The following is a 19,147-nucleotide window of genomic DNA, read 5'->3' as shown; positions in this document are numbered from 1 at the left end:
CATTGCAAAATTATGGGATTCTGGGACCAAACACGGCACGTCCGATCAGTGGCGTGGCTTTTTTACATTTGCATAGATTTATGATAATCCGACTTTTATAGGGGAAAATTCTGCAGTCTGTAATTCAAAAGCTTTTCCAAACACCAGAAAATGTGTCGCCATGTACATTTTAATATTAGCTTCTCTCCTACAAAGCTGCATTCACAAAAAAAAGGGGGAGTAGGGCTGGAGGAATTCAGGGGTGGATTCAAAAATTTTGGGATAGTTGGAGGGGGGGGGGACTTGAAAGTTTTGCTCTACCTATAGGGGACCTGAAAATTTTTTTTAATCCCTTTTACTGTAACATTTTCCGATTCAAAGATTTGGTAGGTAATTCAATGAAAAATGAATACCATTTTAAAGTCATCCAATTGTTCTAATGTTAATGATAATAACAATATCTCAAACAATTTTGTCACATTTATGACATTTATCTCTAAAAAATCTAAACATGTATGATTTTTTGTAAAACACAAACATGGGCCTAAACGAGGCAGAAACTGCAACTGTTGATAATTTTTTTCAATATTTCTATGCAATATATCAAATACAGTTTCTTGCTGTCTCCCTATAGTATGCTGAAACACACAATATTCAGTTTGTCAACAAAGCCTGTATATATAAATGTGTATTGGGTGATAATTGAATTAGAGTCATTTAATTGCGTTAATGGTACAAATGCACTGTACACACACTGGCTGCGTTGGCAAGCTGAATACTGGGAAGTCAACATACTGTAGGGAGTAGAACAAGAACGCAGTTGTGTAAACGGAACAAAAACACTGTCACTCTAAATTATCAAAGTTAATAATACAGCTTCCCTGCTACTGCAGTGTCACTGTCACTGCATACTGGCAGTGACAGAGATTATGCTCTGAGTAGTTGAAGGAAAGTTTGGGTCAAATGACGCTCATGACAGTGAAATATACTTGTACACAAGAACAGTCCAGAGAGCAACACATGATATGGAAGACCAGGAGACTTTAAAGTATCAGGAATTTTTGAATTCTGGCATAATGATATTGATGAAAAAAGATAAGGTCACCATGCTTGATTTTCTAAATTTTCACTTTATCATCCTAAAATAACACAAATGTAAAACTTTGAACAATGTAAATGAAAAAATGTGCAACTAAATGGAATTATTTTTCCGATTTGCCAATTTTTATTATTACACCCAAACTTTCAGAGATTAAAACATTTATTTTATGGAATATGATATTTTAACCTTCCAGTTTTGTTAATTTTGAGCAGCATCTAAGTCATATAAAGCCTTGTACTTTGGAAAAAAAGTTTTTGGTAGGTCACTGTGATCAGTTTTTCACAATTTGGCAAAATGTAGCCAGGCATTCACAATTTGCGTACTCTCTCATGATTGTCATTTTGTGTGCTCTTCAGTAGCTACCATTGATCTGGCCAGAGTTGGAATAAGTGAATTCGACTTAGACTGATGAATCAAACTGCTAATAACAGGTAATGTCGAACACTGCAAGCAGAACTGCCCAAGACATGCTTATTTTCACTTTGTGTGGATCCCTAATAAATATGCGGCTATGATAATGATGTTGGGGGGGGGGGGGGACTTGAAAAATTTTTGTCATACAACCAGGGGGGGACTTGAAATTTTTTGAGGGCATTAAGAGGGATCTGAATAAAAATAAGATTTCAATGGTGATTCCTCTGCCCTCCCCCCACTAGTGTTTGCAAACACAGCCTAAAGTACATTAAAACACAAATACCATACTCATAACATTTTGCTGCTCTTGACCAAGCATAATGACAGCATAGTCAAGATTACACTGTCAATAATAATCATCTTTGGCTTTATTTAAAGCCCTATTGAACTTTTCACAAGACCAAGACACAAATTATATATATATATATATATATATATATAATATATATATATATATATATATATATATATATATATATATATATATATATATATATATATATATATATATATATATATCTTATTGATAACATAATTTCATAATTATTATATTAATAATCAATAGTTCTGAGATGTCTAGACTTGCACTCCCCAGTCTCGTGAAAACTTCGCACCTTGGCAGGTCATTGATGTACGCCACCAACGTTGTATTCTAGAACACTATGCGGTCATGCAGCTTGTCAACCCGGAAGTGAATCAGATAGCCCACTCCGCTTGTTGATGTTGTTGATGGTTATGTGCATATGAAATATTACCATTACACTTCAAATGGAGGCGCCGGATGTAACGCCTTCTCTGGTTTGAAGTGAGGTAAGTTATTTCAGTACTTGCCCTGTGTCGTAACGAAGCCACACGTCTTCCGATTCTTTGTGCAAGGGTAAACCTATAAAACGCTAATTTCATTGAATGCAGCATGCAGGGAGCCCGGGCATGGGTTTTCCCTCACCGGATCAGCACAAGCCTGGTTACAAGGCTCACCGGATCTCGGTTCTTGCACGGTAGCAGTTCCTACCTATGTGGTTCCTATCGCAATATGTAGAAAACCTTGCAGAAGTATGAGAGTTTGAATTCCGTAATCTTAGCACGGTCACTCCGTGATTTTAGCAACAACTTTTTAATGTCAATCGAACTCAAACAAATGAACAAGCAGGAATTTTCGTCTGATACTCAACAATGAATCAATATTCAGCGGCGATTGAACCATGGATGTGAAAAAGGTAATGGAACCTGGGTGATAAGACCTCACACCGATTGGACTATAAACATACCGAGTCAATTGAACCCGTGATTTAATGCTGTATATCTTTTTGGGTCCAATTTCTAGCTGTCATTGAAAATGAAATTCATGTACATACATCATGCACCATCCCTGCTTCAGATATAACCCCAAAATTGTATCTAGATATATCATGTCGGTATATTGACGGCACAAATACGGTGATCTATTCCTCAAGACGTGAAAATAAGGATGCTATGTTCGTGATATTGCGTGGTTGGAACACATGCGAGCTCTCACAGTTGGAGAAAAATTCTTATGTTTCAAGCCAGAATTTCAATATAACTCAAATAAACCCCGTCAGCAATTTGTGTATCACTCAGTTTTGACAAGTTCTCTCCATGTAAGCACTTGCTGTTGATATGTCATAAACTGGTCAAAATCTCATGGTGTACTGTCTCTGGTCGTGGTTTGTTTATTTCTTAATCAACACATTGAACCCTATGTCGCCCATACAGCACTGATGACACAAACACCAGCAGTACTGGAAAGTTGTACCCGAGTACTATGACTAGTGCTGCTATGCCCAATAAGACAACATAAAGGCGTCATAATTCAAGTGCTGCAAACATTGCTTCTTGAGGGTAACAATGCAATAGGCATTCTCAGTTACAGCAACTCGTCCCAGATTTATTTTAATTTTCTTGACTAAAAGTGTGGTTTTTGTCCATCAAACAGTGCATGTTTGCAAAGATAAATCTTCAGCTACATGATCATGCATTAATAATGAAGTACGTCCTTGTATATACAAATAATTTGTACTGGTTTGATTGTTTTTCTGCTGTTTTGATGGCATGAACAATAAAGTTCCTCTCTGTTTTATCTTCTGTAGGTTCTGACTGTGGGACCACATGTGATAAAGAACGCCCATTCTGATTGGCTCATTCAAGTGTGTTGATGTCTGCCAACTAATCAGAAACGGGGATATTGTGGTCAACTGAATGAATGCTTATCCGCACTCAGCCACAATGGCCAGTGAATTCACTCCTCCGGATCGTAGAAACATGGTGCTTGAGTCTCAGAGCAGCTCCCCAAGAACACCAAACTCACAGTCACAGAGCAGGTTGTCAGGAGTGCCTAGTTCAAACGGCAGCCCTATTGTGCTGCCTGTCTCACATGGCAATCCAGATGCCATGACTGGTTCACATGGCAACCGTTCCGGTATGCCAGGTTCACATGGCAACATTCCCGGTATGTCTCCTCCTTATAGCAATCAAAACATGGCTTCGTCTTCAGAAACAGTACTGCGAAGCCCTGAGCAAGTGAGAAAGGACATTGCAAGCATTAGTGCAGCAACAGCACCAATGTTGGTAAAGACAGAAGCTGAAATTATTAACCTAGCTGAGGGTGCCATTGTTGGCGATGCTGAGTTGATTGAAATTGATGACTCATCTCCCATGGAGTCAGACTCCCCAGGTATCAGTGAAAACACCTTGAAAGTTACAAGAATGGCAGTGAAAGCCTTGCGGGACTTCTACAAAGAGAACTTTGACAACTCGGATTTTGAGAACCTCGCGGAGGCGGAGTTGAACACCCTCCTAGCCGATTTCTTCACCAACATGAAGCGAAAGGATGGAACGGTGTATAGCCTGTCCAGTTTGAAAGCAATGAGGGCGGGAATCCAGAGGTACATGCTGAATGTGAAAAACATTAACACTGTGCATAATCCATCATTTGAGTTGGCTAATAGCAAGTTTCAAGAAAAATGCCAGCATCTCTTGGAGGCTGGTTTGACCCACGTCAAGAAAGCCCCCGTCATCACTCTTACCGACCTCAGGAAACTTTACACGAGTACCAGCCTTGATGAAAGGATGCCCGTGGGACTTCAGAACAAAGTCTTTGTCGACCTCATGTTGTTTTCTCACATTGGGTCCGGTCGGAATGAACTCAGTGCCATTACGAAAGATATGTTCAAGTTTGGTCAAGAAGACAATGGCCGGGAGTACTGCACCATTGCAGGGGGTCCGGCAGGATCAATGGAGGAGGGTAACACCGTCACTCTCTTTGCAATAAATGGTAAGATCTGACTGTGAGCATAGAATGGTTAAATCTGGAAAGTTGGATGCTATAGTGAAACATGTTTTCACACAAATGATGATAGCTTTCTAAAACTGGCATTTTAGGCTGTTGAGCCATTTGCCTTTGCCTCCTGAAAACAACACATATTTTTCTCCAACCACAACCCCTTGCTAAAGTGCTGTCAGCATTCTTGCTGTGGTTGGGGAAGATAGGTAAACGGTATAGGGAACCCCGGTAGTATTGCTGTTGTCCTGCTATATATCGGCATTAACATTCTAAGGGGAACTACGGTAACATGAAAGGGGAGCCCTGGTAAAATTTACCTGCCATTACAAAAAGATTGTGTTGTGTGGGGAGACACCCTTGAAAGGGGCATCTAATAATTTCAAGATATGTTTGTTGTTGTCTCCTGAAGTAGGGGCACAATGAAGGGATGTAGTTTTCCACTTGCAGTCGTGTGAAGAAAAGCTATGCCAAAACTTTAGAGCTTGTGATTTTTTATACATGGACATAGCTGATATGTTTCCTATACAACAAGTGTGTTTTGAGATTTTCTGGTTTCAACTGGCCATGATAATGACGGTCTTTCCCTATGATTTTCATTATATTTAACAATCATTTCTGTTTTCATAAGGTTGTTCCAAGTGCCCGGTGAAAAGCTTGAAAAAGTACCTGAGTAAGTTACATCCAGTGTGCGATAACTTTTGGCAGCGACCTGTCAGGGCTGATATGGACAGCGACTTTGAACATCTCCTCCTGTGGTACCAGCACCTGGCTCTTGGGGTTCGGAAGATTGGCACCATGATGGTGTCACTTTCGCAGGAAGTGGAACTCTCGCAGATGTACACCAACAAAAGCCTGCAGCTCGCCCTCGCCGACATGAAGAAATCCAATGTTTCTGATTCGGCGTTGATGGCAGACGTGATGAAAAATATACTCCCGAAGGAAACCGTTGGCTCGGGGGCAAGTTTGCCCTCGTCCGTGAAAAGAATGCGAGTTGAGCAAATGCCCACAAATTTTGGACCACATGTACCGATAAGTTTAGCAGGTCATTCCATTAACCCGATTGCTATTCAACCCAGCAATGCACTTCCACCAGTAAGTCGTGACTTTCTGCCGAACAGAATCCAATTTCCGATACAGCGACACAAACTGCCACAACCAGCAAATCCGCCCCCAAACAGAACCGTACAGCTCAACCTGCCCATGCCAAACAAACAAAATATGCCAATGTCTCCACCAAGCCACCATATAACCATGGCAAGCGCATCCCAGCATTCCAGTCCAAGAATTCCATTGCCCATGCAGTCCGGCATGCCAGCTGCTTCGGCAGAGACTTCATACAGCACTGTTGCACAGTGCACTGAAGCCGTACCTTCGACTAGTCCGAGTACAAATAGAGGGGTTTTTACTTGGGTGGTAAACCCAAACGACAATGCAATCAGGCCTATGCAAAGGGAGATGCAGATTTCCAAAAAGAGCACCGAGAAACATATCCAGACAGACAGGATCGCAAGCCATGATCGCGCTACCCAGGTAAACTTACAAGCAGTCAACGAACCAGCAGACAGACATGACGAAGTAGCCCGACAAAGTCAAGATTGTTCTCCGAAGGTCACAACCAACAGGTGCAATGCGTGTGGCATTAACTTTGACAGCGCCATGGTGTTTGCTATGCATAGAACACTCCACGGCAGCGACGGTGCATTCCAGTGCAGTGTGTGCAGGCAGCATTTCAACAATACGGTAGAATTCAACGGCCATATTTTCAGTAGCCACCATTGAAAATGTAGTTTTCCCTCACCGCTGAACTCTGAAACAAGCAGTTCTTATCGCTTGTGCTTCCAACAGTACGTATTTACATCCCTCATAAAATCTCTGTTAGTCATCTATTTCTCTACCATGAAACTTTTCCATAGAAAGTTAAATGCACTGCCAAATAAATTATGTGGCACTGAGAAATTTGTTTTTTTTCTGGTTCTTAACGTTGGCAAAATGATTTGGTGATACAATTCTCTTTATCTCAAATAGCTTTTGTCTTGTGCTAAGGGGTCAAAACTGCATGTTGAAATGCATTGTGGGAAAAAAGTCGACTTCTCACAGCAAGAGTTTGAAATAGTGATTTGATAAATACTTTTAATGCAAATACAGTCGGTTTCATGGCAATAAATTCTGCTTGTCTGTGAAACTGGCTAAACTCCTGCATCTTTTCAACTTTTTGGCATTTCTTGTATGAAATTCGTAAAAAACCTAAAATTTTACTCTTACTTCTATGATCTTATGTTTTACTTCTAGAATTCTGCCATATTGAAATATGGTTGACCACTTTAGAATTTTACACTCACTTAGGTGGCAAAATCGTATTCACGGTACCCAGAATTTCTTCTACATAAGGCATTTTCTTTCCCCTACCACTTTGCTATGGCATTACCTCAAGTTGGTTTTTCCTCTGACAACAAAATTACTTTCTCTTCCAATTTAGTATTTTATGGTTATAAGCGATAGCAGCTCTCGAAATTAATCTATTTTGATAGGCTGGATGTCAACCAATTTTTGGGGAGATTGTGTGTTTAGATTTTTGTTGAACAGACTAGAAAATTACACAACATGCAGGCATTGAAGTGATGCGAGCAATAGCCATAAAAGAATATCAAAATTGTTTGAGGCCAGTACAATAGTTCTGTACAAAATGTGTAATCGATAGCTATAGAGCCACAATCTGATCAAATGAACCACAATCCCTCCACCAAATTGGAGAGACTGGATAAACATTGCAGTGAAATACAGCAGAGTTTGTACAACAAGAATTTGTTACCGATGTCACTCCATTGCTTTTGAATATGGTTCACTCAGTGTCCTTAGAAGGATATTTTTGTTTCATGCTAAAACACTAAATGTAAAAACACTCATGAAAGTTTCCAACTTTGAAAGCCGCCTGTTAGAAGATTTTGTGAAAGTCAGGGCTCCCGCTACCCGATCGCCAATTAGCCAAATGCGAAAGAAAGTTAAAAATGGCTACAAAAATTCCAGTTTGGCGAACATAGTGGCTAATGATTTTTCCTGCCCAGGCCAGGTGCCACCTCAACAAAAAACTACAGCTAACAATAAAAGAGTTGAGAGATGTTGAAACAGTTTACTCTCCTTCCTACAAAGTTGCAATGTATTGAAACAGTTTACTCTCCTTTCTACAAAGTTACAAATTCCCTAGTACGTGGAGCAGACATTGTTGCTGTTCCGTCTGCGGTACATAGAGGCTTTGTTTTGCCTCCGTGAGTCCCGTTCGTTCTAGAAGTTTTACCTACTTTGCTAGAATCAAAATTTGGCCTGCAACTACTCAGTTTGATAGTAAAAACCGTATTTTAAAAGGGGAATTTCACAAACGGAGCAATAATACAAAGGAAGAGGAGAAAAACTGAGGTTTTCTGAAAGGTCAAGTCTAGGTCATCTCATCATGTGATGTCATGCATGAAGACCCCTTAAGTGTACAATTATGGTTCAAAAGAGCCAGCTAGGGTGGTCCAATAGGTAAAAGGTAATTTTGGTGTCTTCCAATTTAAATGGCATTCAGCTTGACTGTCAGTTTTAAATTAAATTTATTAAGAGTCATTGGAAATGGATATTGTCAACAGTAATTGCAGTAAGCATATCCATTGTCAAATCATCACATTTGTGAATTGCAATTTTGCATGTAAACATTAAAGCAACAATTCATTAAAATTGTTAATTCGGTCTATTTCAAACTGCTATAACTTATACAAGAAATTATGTGATTCTGAATTATTTTAATATTTTTGCAGATTCGACCAGTTTAATGATGTAGAAGTAAACATCACCAGACATTTCTTTATGATATCAAAATATCAAGTGAAAATATATCTGTGTTACAATGATATCATAATCATTAAAACAATGTAATATACTCTCAAACAGTGAGTAATTTAAATGAACAAATATCATTGTGTCTTGTTTTACAAGAGTTGTGTTTGGCAAAACCCTTTGGTCTCAAGAAAAATACTCATAATCAAAATGCTATTCAGCCTGCTTGATCACAACTATGACATACAAGTAACACCGGGGCCAATTGTATCTACACTGCCAGTGTGCTACTAAATGCTTTCTCCTGCACCATTTTTTTATTCTTGTGGCTAAAACATTTTGGTTATGGAAGACTGCATAAATTTGCCGCATGAGAGGCTTGTAGCTTATGACAAGCTATCATACTGTGAACACTAAATGAATGCCGCAGAAATGTTCTCTACCTGTTGTAATATACACTTCACTTTGCTACCAGATTTTAGAATTCAATCGATACCTTACTAGATTTTATTTCTGGTGGTAAAAGTTTACCATCTGAAATGAAAAAGTATTTCTATCCTGGAAATGTCATAAAAACACAGATTGTTCAATACAAACTGAACAAATATTTTTTAATGTAAAAACTATCAGGAACATCATACAAAACATCTCGATTTGTAAAATTAGGAACTCCTGAATGCGGAGAAAGCTGTAATTGCCACGCTTGATTGAGATCATAAACTGGCTAAAAGTTGCTCAAAGTGGCTACAAGATTTTTGATTTGGCTAATCATTGGCTAATCATTTTGGTGACTTAGGGGGAGCCCTGAAAGTCCTTGTGGTTTGTCATTGCCAACAGGCAAGTCCGCTCACAAGTTAGCAAGACCCCTTTGAGTTTTGTCGTTCGTATCGCATATCATTACTGATTTCCTTTATAAGAATAGGTTACATCTGATTGGTGGCTAGCCTGCAATCAATGCCTGATCTGTCCTCACACCTTTTCAGAGATCACAAATGTGTGACCAAACCGTTTATTTAAGTCAAAAGTTAGATCATCAAATAGAAAGGATGACAGTTCTTATTCTCCTTTTACAAGTGTGTACATGACTTTGCCCTCCCTGTTTGTACAGAAGTCTTTTTTATCGAATGTATAATTTTAACATTTTATTTTCAAGCCAGCAGGTGATGGTGGAAATTTGTGCAAAATGCGCAATAGTAGTGGAGCACATCCTTGACAAATTATTTTCTACTGCCTTTCTCAATGGAGTAACATTGGGTATATTGATATTTAGCATTGTTAAACCCAACTTTTCCGTGCTCCCCCATCACCTGTGATGAGGACATTAGTGAAGAGGCATTTTGTGACCAGGATGAAGAAATATGTCCAAAAGTTCTTTATAAATACTGGAGTAATACTTGACATTGTTTGGGATGTCTTGAGCATCTGAAAGAATGGCGTCAGTTTCTTAAGAGATCTTTCCCCATTCAAGTCTAACTTCAAAAGCTGAAGTACATGATTTCTTTAATCTGGTTTCTGGCTATGTCAAGAAAACAAAATGTAACAAAAATCAGGGCAACGTGAAGAATATTGGGCCATGACAAGCTGTTGTGTAATTCAACACCAACTTAGGGGGTATGTTTGTGTTTTGTCACCATTAATGGCACCCTTAGACAAACACTGATTTCTACCATGAGCAGGATGTGGCCCAGTGTACTTCAGGTTTTCGACCAAGATTGCTGTGAAAGAATCAAATCTGTGGTGAGACTCCTTGATGCCAAAAGAAACTTGCCAAAAATGTGAGGTTGTATAAGGTCTAGAAATGTGATTTCTGTGGAGTATAATGATTGTTTGGAATTTTGTATCGTGTATTTGGTATGTGTTATGTAAAAAATTCTATCACTTAATTTTTATGTAGCTGTTTCAGTAAATGCAATCGTAAGATCTGTTTACTAGTGTGTTAAAAGAATGTCCCTCTGTTTGTCTCTCTCTCTCTCTGCAAGTAAATTTCGTACTTTCATAAGCCATTATTATTTCAGGTGATTTTGTTTCTAAGTACTACACACTATTACCAGTTTTGTTGAAATAGTGTAACACATTTGCATAGTACTGTTATTCTGCTGACCTTTTTGTTTTTGTTTGCTTCAAAAGTCTGTATAAATGTGTAAACTGTCAGAATTATTTATGTACTTGGGTATGCAACTCAGAAGTGAAAGACTTAAACTTTTGCTCAAACTTTCCCCAGGAAACTCTAAACAGTTCTTTCAAAATCAAGAATAAAAATCAAGGGTCACAGTGCAAATGTTTGTACTAGAGAACAAATTACCTGAAATTTACCAATATTTGAAATTCAAAATGGCTGCCATCACTGGGTTAACTCCATGGGAGAAAAATAGAATTGTTGATTGTCACAATATTGAGACCGTGAACATTGTGTGATCAGAAGTATAAAAGTTAAATAGATGATATTTTCTGTCAAGATAGACCAGTGAATAGAGTGTTCCCCTGAATTAAAAGGCCAGTAACTGTATTTTAGCTCCCATAGCCATATGTATATATGGCAATGGAAGCTATTCTTATAGGCTAGGAAAATGTCTGTATGTATGTATGTCTGTATGTCTGTATGTCTGTATGTCTGTATGTCTGTCCGTCAACATCAAAAACTCCAAAACCGCTGTACATTTCATCTTGATATTTGGTGTGTACATGGATGATGGGCTGTAGATGAGATTTTGTTCAAATGAAGTTGTCATTGCCAAAAATATGCAAATTAAGTGAAAAAATGTAAAAACAGTCAAAATTGTAAAAACTCAATAACCACTGAGCAGATTACATGAAAAATTAGCATGTAAGTATTTTGGGCTGACATGAAATGATTGTGCGCATCTTGGGTCAGTATCTTGGACTTGCTATTTTTCATGAATTTTTTTGTAATTTTCTCCCATTTTTGGTCAAAAAATCTCCTGCTCTGAAACCACAAGTCCGATTGATTTGAAACTTGGTATGGAAGTGCATAGGAGTGACCTTTCCCAAATTTGGGCAAATCGTGGTGAAATTTGCATATTTTTAGTTTACATGTCCATAGACTCCCATGTATAAGGCAGATCTCCATAGACTCCCATGTATAAGGCCAAAAAACATAAAATTTAGTTTCTCATCGTATTCATATTGCAAAAAGGATGCAGTGACACAATTTTTAGTCCCCACGGATGAAGTCCAGTGAGCTTAAAGATTGGGTCATGTCCGTCTGTTCGTCCATCCGTGAGTCGATCCGTTCACGCAGATATCTCGGATATTTTGACAAAATGTCATGTGACCTTGATGACCTTTGATCTCAAATATACATATTTGTCCATAACTCAGTAACCACAAGTGCTACCACCCTTCATATATGGTATGATGGGACAGCTTATGACCCCACATATTGTACCTCATTAATTATGCACATATCTAATTTTGAGCGAGCCAATAGAGCTAGAGGTCTGATTTTTGGTATATAGGGATAACTTAGCAAAACAATTTTTTTGACAAAATGTCACGTGACCTCGGTGACCTTTGACCTCAAATATACATATTTGTCCATAACTCAGTAACCACAAGTGCTACTCCCTTCACGTATGGTATGATGGGACAGCTTATGACGCCACATATTGTACCTCATTAATTATGCACATATCTAATTTTGAGCGAGCCAATAAAGCTAGAGGTCTGATTTTTGGTATATAGGGATAACTTAGCAAAACAATTTTTTTGACAAAATGTCACGTGACCTCGGTGACCTTTGACCTCAAATATACATATTTTTCCATAACTCGGTAACCACAAGTGCTACACCCTTCATGTTTGGTATGATTGGACACCTTATGACGCCACATACTGTACCTCAATAATTATGTGCATATCTCATTCTGAGCGAGCCAATAGAGCTGGATGTCTGATTTTTGGTATATAGGGATAACTATAGGAGAGAAATTTTTGACCAAATGTCATGTGATCTCGATGACCTTTTACCTAAAATATATGTTTATGTCAATAAATAAGTAACCACAAGTGCTATGTCCTTTGTATTTAGTAGGATGGGAGACCTATGACAACACACGCTTACCTCATTAATTATGTACACATCTAATTCTGGGCAAGCGAATAGAGCTAGAGATCTGATTTTTTGGCATATAGGGATTAATTAGCAATATAATTTTTTTTTCAAAATGTCATGTGACCTCGATGACCTTTGACCTTGATTATACATGTATATGCATATTTCAGTAACCACAAGTTCTATACCCTGCAATTTGATAGGATATTAGACCTTAAGATGTCACATCTTGTACCTCATTTATAATGCACATATGTATTTCTTGGCTGGCCAATACTGCTAGAGGTCTGATCTTTTTTCACGATTTAGAACCATAACTTAGACATGCCTCAGTGTTTCAAATTGGGAACAACGACATAGACCTATGTGCCCATAGATCTCAACATATATACTCCAGTGATACTTCTTAATGACCACATTTTCCTGCCCCATCAAGACTAATATCCTATTACAAGTGGGGACTATGTCATTGTAAATGACTTGTTGAGTTAATGGTTGTATCACAGTATTCGATATATCTAATTCTGTATTTTTCCATTTTATATTCTGAATAATTACATTAAACATATTTCACTGTCTCCAGTACATTTCATTTAAGTATTTTCACTTCATGCACTTTATCCCTTTCACACATGTTCAAATATCTGACCAGAGAACAAACACTAAATAGTCCAGGATGGGAGCTACAGTGTCATTGACGCTATTTTTTTATTATCTTTTTAAGTATAAACAAATACTATTTGTTTTTAATGTCAGCTGCAGTTTCTTGTCCTACTTCCCAAAGTATGTTGAGATACACAGTATTGAGCTCATTGACTCAGCCTGTACAATTGCACACTGCTGTTATTTTTGACAAGTGAATTCTGGTTCAGACTACAATTCAAATGTAAACAATAACGGTGCCTTTTTATGCAGTGTTGACAAGCTAAACAGTGGACATTTTAAAATGCATCGGGGAGTAGAACAAGGACTTGCAAAATGATGATACTCAAAGTAAAAAATGTAAAAAAAATCATTAAAAGTTACAGCTACTGTCCCTTTAATATTGTACAGATCTTTTAGAGATCAAGAAGTTTTAGCCATAATTATGCGTACCATGATGTGTGTGCAGCAACTCGTACATTTTACCCTCTGTAGTTTGTTACTCTAGAAGGTCAATACGATGTATATAAACAGATAGGTCTTTGTCCATGAAGAATAGCTATGCAGCCACCCTGCTAAAGCTATTCAGAACATGTTTTTGTGCTGGTACCATAAAAATATATATAGAAGCAAGGTCAGAATAAAGTAGTCACCTTTACTGCATTTCAGTTGTGTCAACCAGTATTCCTAAATCTCAAAAATGTGTCAGGTTCATAACTGTCAGCATTGTAGCAGACCACGGGCATTATGCAGAGGTCAGTATTGAGATTATTTATCATGAGGTCAATATTGAGATTATTAGGTCAATATTGATATTACTTGTGGGTTCAATATTAAGATTATTACTCAGCATGAGGTCAATATTGATAATTTTGCAGAAAAGACCCAAATAAACAAAACCAGGTATGAGGCACTTGTTACAGCATTAAATTCTTTGTAAGTCTCTGGAGATCAACATTCAACAGTGATAATTTGTTATTGACGTTTTTGATATAAAATATTGACTTTATCAAATGTATATTACATTTTTATTGTTGTTTTTCAGCGACCATGGTGACTTCTATGAGTTGTCAGTGGCACACAAATCACCATGACAACACAGATGTCAGTAGTTTAGTACCATATAATGGCAAAAATCACAGAGGAAGATGTTGTCCTCACAAATAAAATGCCGTAATGACTTTGCATCAGTGGAATGTTATGATTGCAATTTTTACCAAACAAAGTTTTATATTATGTCAGAGTTCAAAGTTTGCCAGTAGCTTGTTCAGAAGAGATGTTTTATTGTGAATTTCTGAAAGTGCTTTGTGTTATGTAACAAATTGTGACATTGTTGTTTATGTCTGTAGAACTTTTAAAAAACTTGTTCCAAGTTTGGTATTTGCCACCTCATGAAATAACTGTGTTTTTGTCTCAGTATATCATCCAGGTTATTTGTACTTTTCAAAAAAAAATTGTCTTTCAACATCCTCAAAGAGACACACTTAAGCCTATGGCAACTGACAAGGAAACAAAGTCAGTGTTCTGGTGGATAACTCAAGCACTACCAGTCATTTTTACAGAAATATTAGTAAGCCATGTGTCTACAAAGCAGGTGGTTAAGATCTTTGAACTTGAGTATGAAATTGAGTTGTACTATGCATTTTTCACATCAGTTTTTTTTTTTCTCTGACATAACTGTCATGTAGAAACAGAAAGAAATGATCTTTTGTGAACAAAATGATACAGAACAATCAGGATTCATAGCCTTGAATGAATGTTTCACTGAGTTGAACAATGTGAAATAACATAAGTTTACTTTGGTTGGTTACTTGAGTGAAATATAAACACCCCTGGACTACACCAACCTGACGTACTACCTACGACCCCAGCCCCATCTAGTTTGTGGGATATTTCCAAGAGGAAACTGCTCCAGAGTTAGTGTTCTGATACCGCTTGACCTGGTCACTCCATTTCAAGTCCAAACAAGTCCACACTAACAATTTAGAAAGATGGATTTCGGCCAAACCATGGTGGTGAAAAGTCTAACTACTTGAGATTGTCAAAAGTTGTCTGTATGTGCTGCGGCAACATCTTGTGATATGAGTTCCAGGTGTCACCAACTGTATCGAAAGAAAATTTTCCATATCTTTACGACCTCCTGTATGATATCTGAGACAATCCAAGTGAGATCATGAGATGGCAAGCGTGTTACTTAAAATGTGTTTGTCGGTGTTAATTTTTTATGTGCGTAAAAGTTAAATTTTTATACCGGTAATTTGTGACATTTTTATCCATCAAGTTCTGTGAACACTCTATTTGAAGTATGTATGATTAAGTGTATTGCCGTTTTATTAACTAAAAAACATGAAATAAAAACATGACATATTTTTATTTGTATCGATGACTAGCATGGATCATTTACCATTATATGTTAAGGTGATTTTTAACCAAACTCATTAGTGAGTCAAGATGTTGTTATGGTGGTGTTTGATCAGTGACATAATGGATGGTACAAAATTAAAGAAAAAAACTTCAAAAGAAACTGTTATGACCCTACAATCTACATTATGCAAAATACATGGCTACGATTTGCATAAATTATGCAAATGAGCCACCGTACTTGGCCTCACGAGTACACAGACAGGAAAGATTCATATTCTGAAGAATGGTCAGATATATATAAATCAATGAGGTCGTATTTTAATTCCTGGTGAAAATATGGAAGTACAAGCTACAACCTTGATGAATGTCTAAGTAATAATGAATCTGTTTTGTTTTGCACCCTGATTGTGCTAAAGCACTATTAATTTGTCTGTCAGCTGCCTTGTCTCCCTTGCAACGGATGCTTATAAGCCTTTCATGAAATGTTCCTTGTCTGTCATTTTGATAAAATTAAGAGACTAGGATAGGCAAATTTGTTTTAACAAAATATGGAAAATTAATGAATGATACTACAGTGAAAATGGAGTCAGCGTGGACTCTTGTGCCGTGCGACAAAATAAAGGCAGCCACTGACGTTTTTTACAGACACAACACACAGACAATGTAGCAGATGTCATGAAATCTGTTTCTATTGAAAAGGGGTGTTGGAGTTACCAGGACTTAGGGAGTGGTCAGTTTCTTCGGCCTGGGGGGGGGGGGTGGATTATTTTTTGCCGACGTCAAAAAGTGATGACCCCCCTATTCCAAATTTTGAAAACATGGTGACTCCCCCCCCCTCTGCGCGACAACGGTAAAACAAAAGGTGGATATAAATTGTGTGTATATATATATATATATATATATATATATATATATATATATATATATATATATATATATATATATATATATATATATATATATATATTATATTTTATATTTTATATTTTATATTTTATATATATTTATTTTCAACAGTCATTCTGTGTTTTAATGAAATTGTTGACATGTCAGTTGTAAGATAGGAATTTCAAAGAGTCAATTTTAAAGTTTGAATACAGTACATTTTGAATGAGCTGTGAATGTATTTCACACTTTCTATGCTTAACCAGATGTCCTGAACTGTTGTACAGAAATGGATGTCAATCATTGATATCAGAGAGGAAAAAGCAGTAAATCCAAAACTTTGATGGGTGACCCCCCCATCACCAAAGTCAAAAACAGGGTGACCCCCCACATGAATCCAGCCATCCTATTAAATCTCCTGAGAAGCCATAGAGAGCTATTTTAGCCAAATCTGATGTGTGCAGTGTCTGAGAGGACCTTTTCTTGTAACATTGAAACCATAAAAGCACAGCTAATAATGACGAAAACTGCTTTTTTTAACTGTTATTTTAGTCATAAGAAAGCATCTTTTGTTTTACCGTTTTAGAAAGGCATTCGACACCATAAGGGGAGAACCATTTGATTTTGGGGGGTATGGAGGAAATGGGTATGGGAGCAAATTTTTTTTTCCTGTCACAGTGACAGCAATTTTTTTTTCTACTGTCAGACCTGCATCAATTTTTTTTTTCAAATGGAGTAGCAGTGCACATTTTTTTTTATTTGTCATCAAGTTATAATGCGTTGTATATAAGGGAGCCGTCATTATTTACAGCCTGAAACTCCGAAATTTCGAGTGACCCCCTCCCTCGTCAACCATGATGAATTTGAGTAACTCCCCTCTCTAACTCTGAAATTTTGACTGATCCCCCACTTAGAAAGTTAAATACAAATACATGTATTTGTAAAATTTACAAAATATAGCAACAGTAAAGACCTTTGAAATCCTGATGTACCCTGCTAGACTATCATCAGTTATCTCATGATGGTTCAAAAAAGGTGAACCCATCAAAATGAAATTGCAAGTCTTAATAAAATAAAGATATAAGAGCTCACGCAGTATCCAACCATATAGTATATTGTTTAATTTGGATAGGTATTATGACAGGGATTTCACTAGAATATCGACCGGGCAGAATTTGAAAGTACAGGGGGAGAACACGTGAGAGGCTTAGGGGGAAAGTGTCACAGGGGCTTTCCCCTATCTTGCATGGACATTTTTAAGATATTGATGTGTGCAATGGTGCAGTCTGGTGCAATCTGAGAGATGTTTTTAATTTTTTACTAAGTGAAACTGTTAGAATACCCCAAGGGGAGAGCACGAAATGTTGGGAAATTGATGTGTTTAATGGTGCAATCTGAGAGGAGTTTCAGGTTATTTTGCACTCAGTAAAACTGTTTGAAAATGACATTGAACACTGCAATATTTTTTTACATTTTTGCATGATCAGTGTTTGTGTCACAATATTCAACAGCCAAACAATGACAATACAATTTGTGAAAATAATTCTGTTTGCCAGAGACTGAAGATAAATAAATATACAGGAACGGAAAATCTGTGACCTTCTTGTGTCATTTCTCCAGCTGCCAGCTTCTAATGAAAACTGAGGTAAATTAAAACATGTTTCTGTAATAATAAAGGATTAATTCACAACAGTTCAGTTTTGTCCTAGATCCTGTGAAAATTTTGAGAAATTGATGTGCGCCACAGTACAGTGTAGTGCAATCCGATAGGTATTTTAAATTTGTCTTTTACCAGTAAAACTGTTAGAAGACCCAAGGGGAAAGCACTGAAAATTTTGAGAAATGGATGTGTGCAATAGTCCAATCTGAGATGTGTTTCAATTAATTTCGCGCAAAAAATTGAGTAACCCCCCCCCCCTTCTTCCTCTCCACATTTTGAGTAACGCCCCCATGAAGTTTTTTTTTTTTTAGTGACCCCCTCCCTTGTATTTCATTATATTTGTTGTTCCTCAATTTTTCATTGTCAACTTGTACATCTTTCTAATATGTTTATATTGAGAGAATAATATATTGGTTTTAACACCAGTTTATTGACTCCTGTCTTGTGTTTTAAAAATTTTCACAATATACAGAAGTCAAAAAGTTCCCTTTAGATAGTGCCTATGCCATTGAGATATTGCAACAGAAATCCTGAAATATGATTTCTTGGGTCAGAAAAGGGAAGGAAAACATTGAGTGTACTGAGGTGTAAAGTAGACCTATGAAATGCATGCTTATATCATAAGTGCTGGGAAAAAAACATAAGAATTGCTTGTGGTAAAAACATTTGCCCGCCTATGGCGGCGCGCCGGCAAAGAATACATGAGAATAGAGTTTTCAAATTTTGCTAATTTCTGGTGCATTGTGACAATTTTTTTTTCACTTCTGTCTGTTATGACAATTTTTTTTTCTCAGGCCATGACAGGATCAATTTTTTTTCCTTCTATCTTGCCTGGCGACAATTTTTTTTTTCTCAAAATCCTCCATACCCCCCCCAGAAATCAAATGGTGTTCCCCTAAATCAAGACATTCTACTATG

At 37.3% G+C, this 19,147-nt stretch overlaps 2 protein-coding genes across 2 annotated transcripts in view; one reads left to right on the top strand and one right to left on the bottom strand.

Annotated features, from left to right (window-relative positions):
- The window catches only part of LOC139115777 (solute carrier family 2, facilitated glucose transporter member 8-like), a 53,559-nt gene that overhangs the window by 30,051 nt on the left and 4,361 nt on the right, over positions 1 to 19,147 (bottom strand). The window lies entirely within an intron of this gene.
- LOC139115774 (uncharacterized protein KIAA1958 homolog) lies at positions 2,167 to 6,749 on the top strand. Its single transcript, XM_070678126.1, has 3 exons — positions 2,167 to 2,305; positions 3,604 to 4,787; positions 5,425 to 6,749. Exons 2-3 carry the CDS (start codon positions 3,713 to 3,715, stop codon positions 6,573 to 6,575), a joined length of 2,226 nt encoding a protein of 741 aa, XP_070534227.1. The 5' UTR covers positions 2,167 to 2,305; positions 3,604 to 3,712; the 3' UTR covers positions 6,576 to 6,749.

The sequence above is a fragment of the Ptychodera flava genome, chromosome 17 (assembly GCF_041260155.1).
Source record: "Ptychodera flava strain L36383 chromosome 17, AS_Pfla_20210202, whole genome shotgun sequence".
NCBI lineage: Eukaryota > Metazoa > Hemichordata > Enteropneusta > Ptychoderidae > Ptychodera > Ptychodera flava.
Note: the sequence above shows the minus strand (reverse complement) of the source record. Positions and strands in the feature narration are given on the sequence as shown.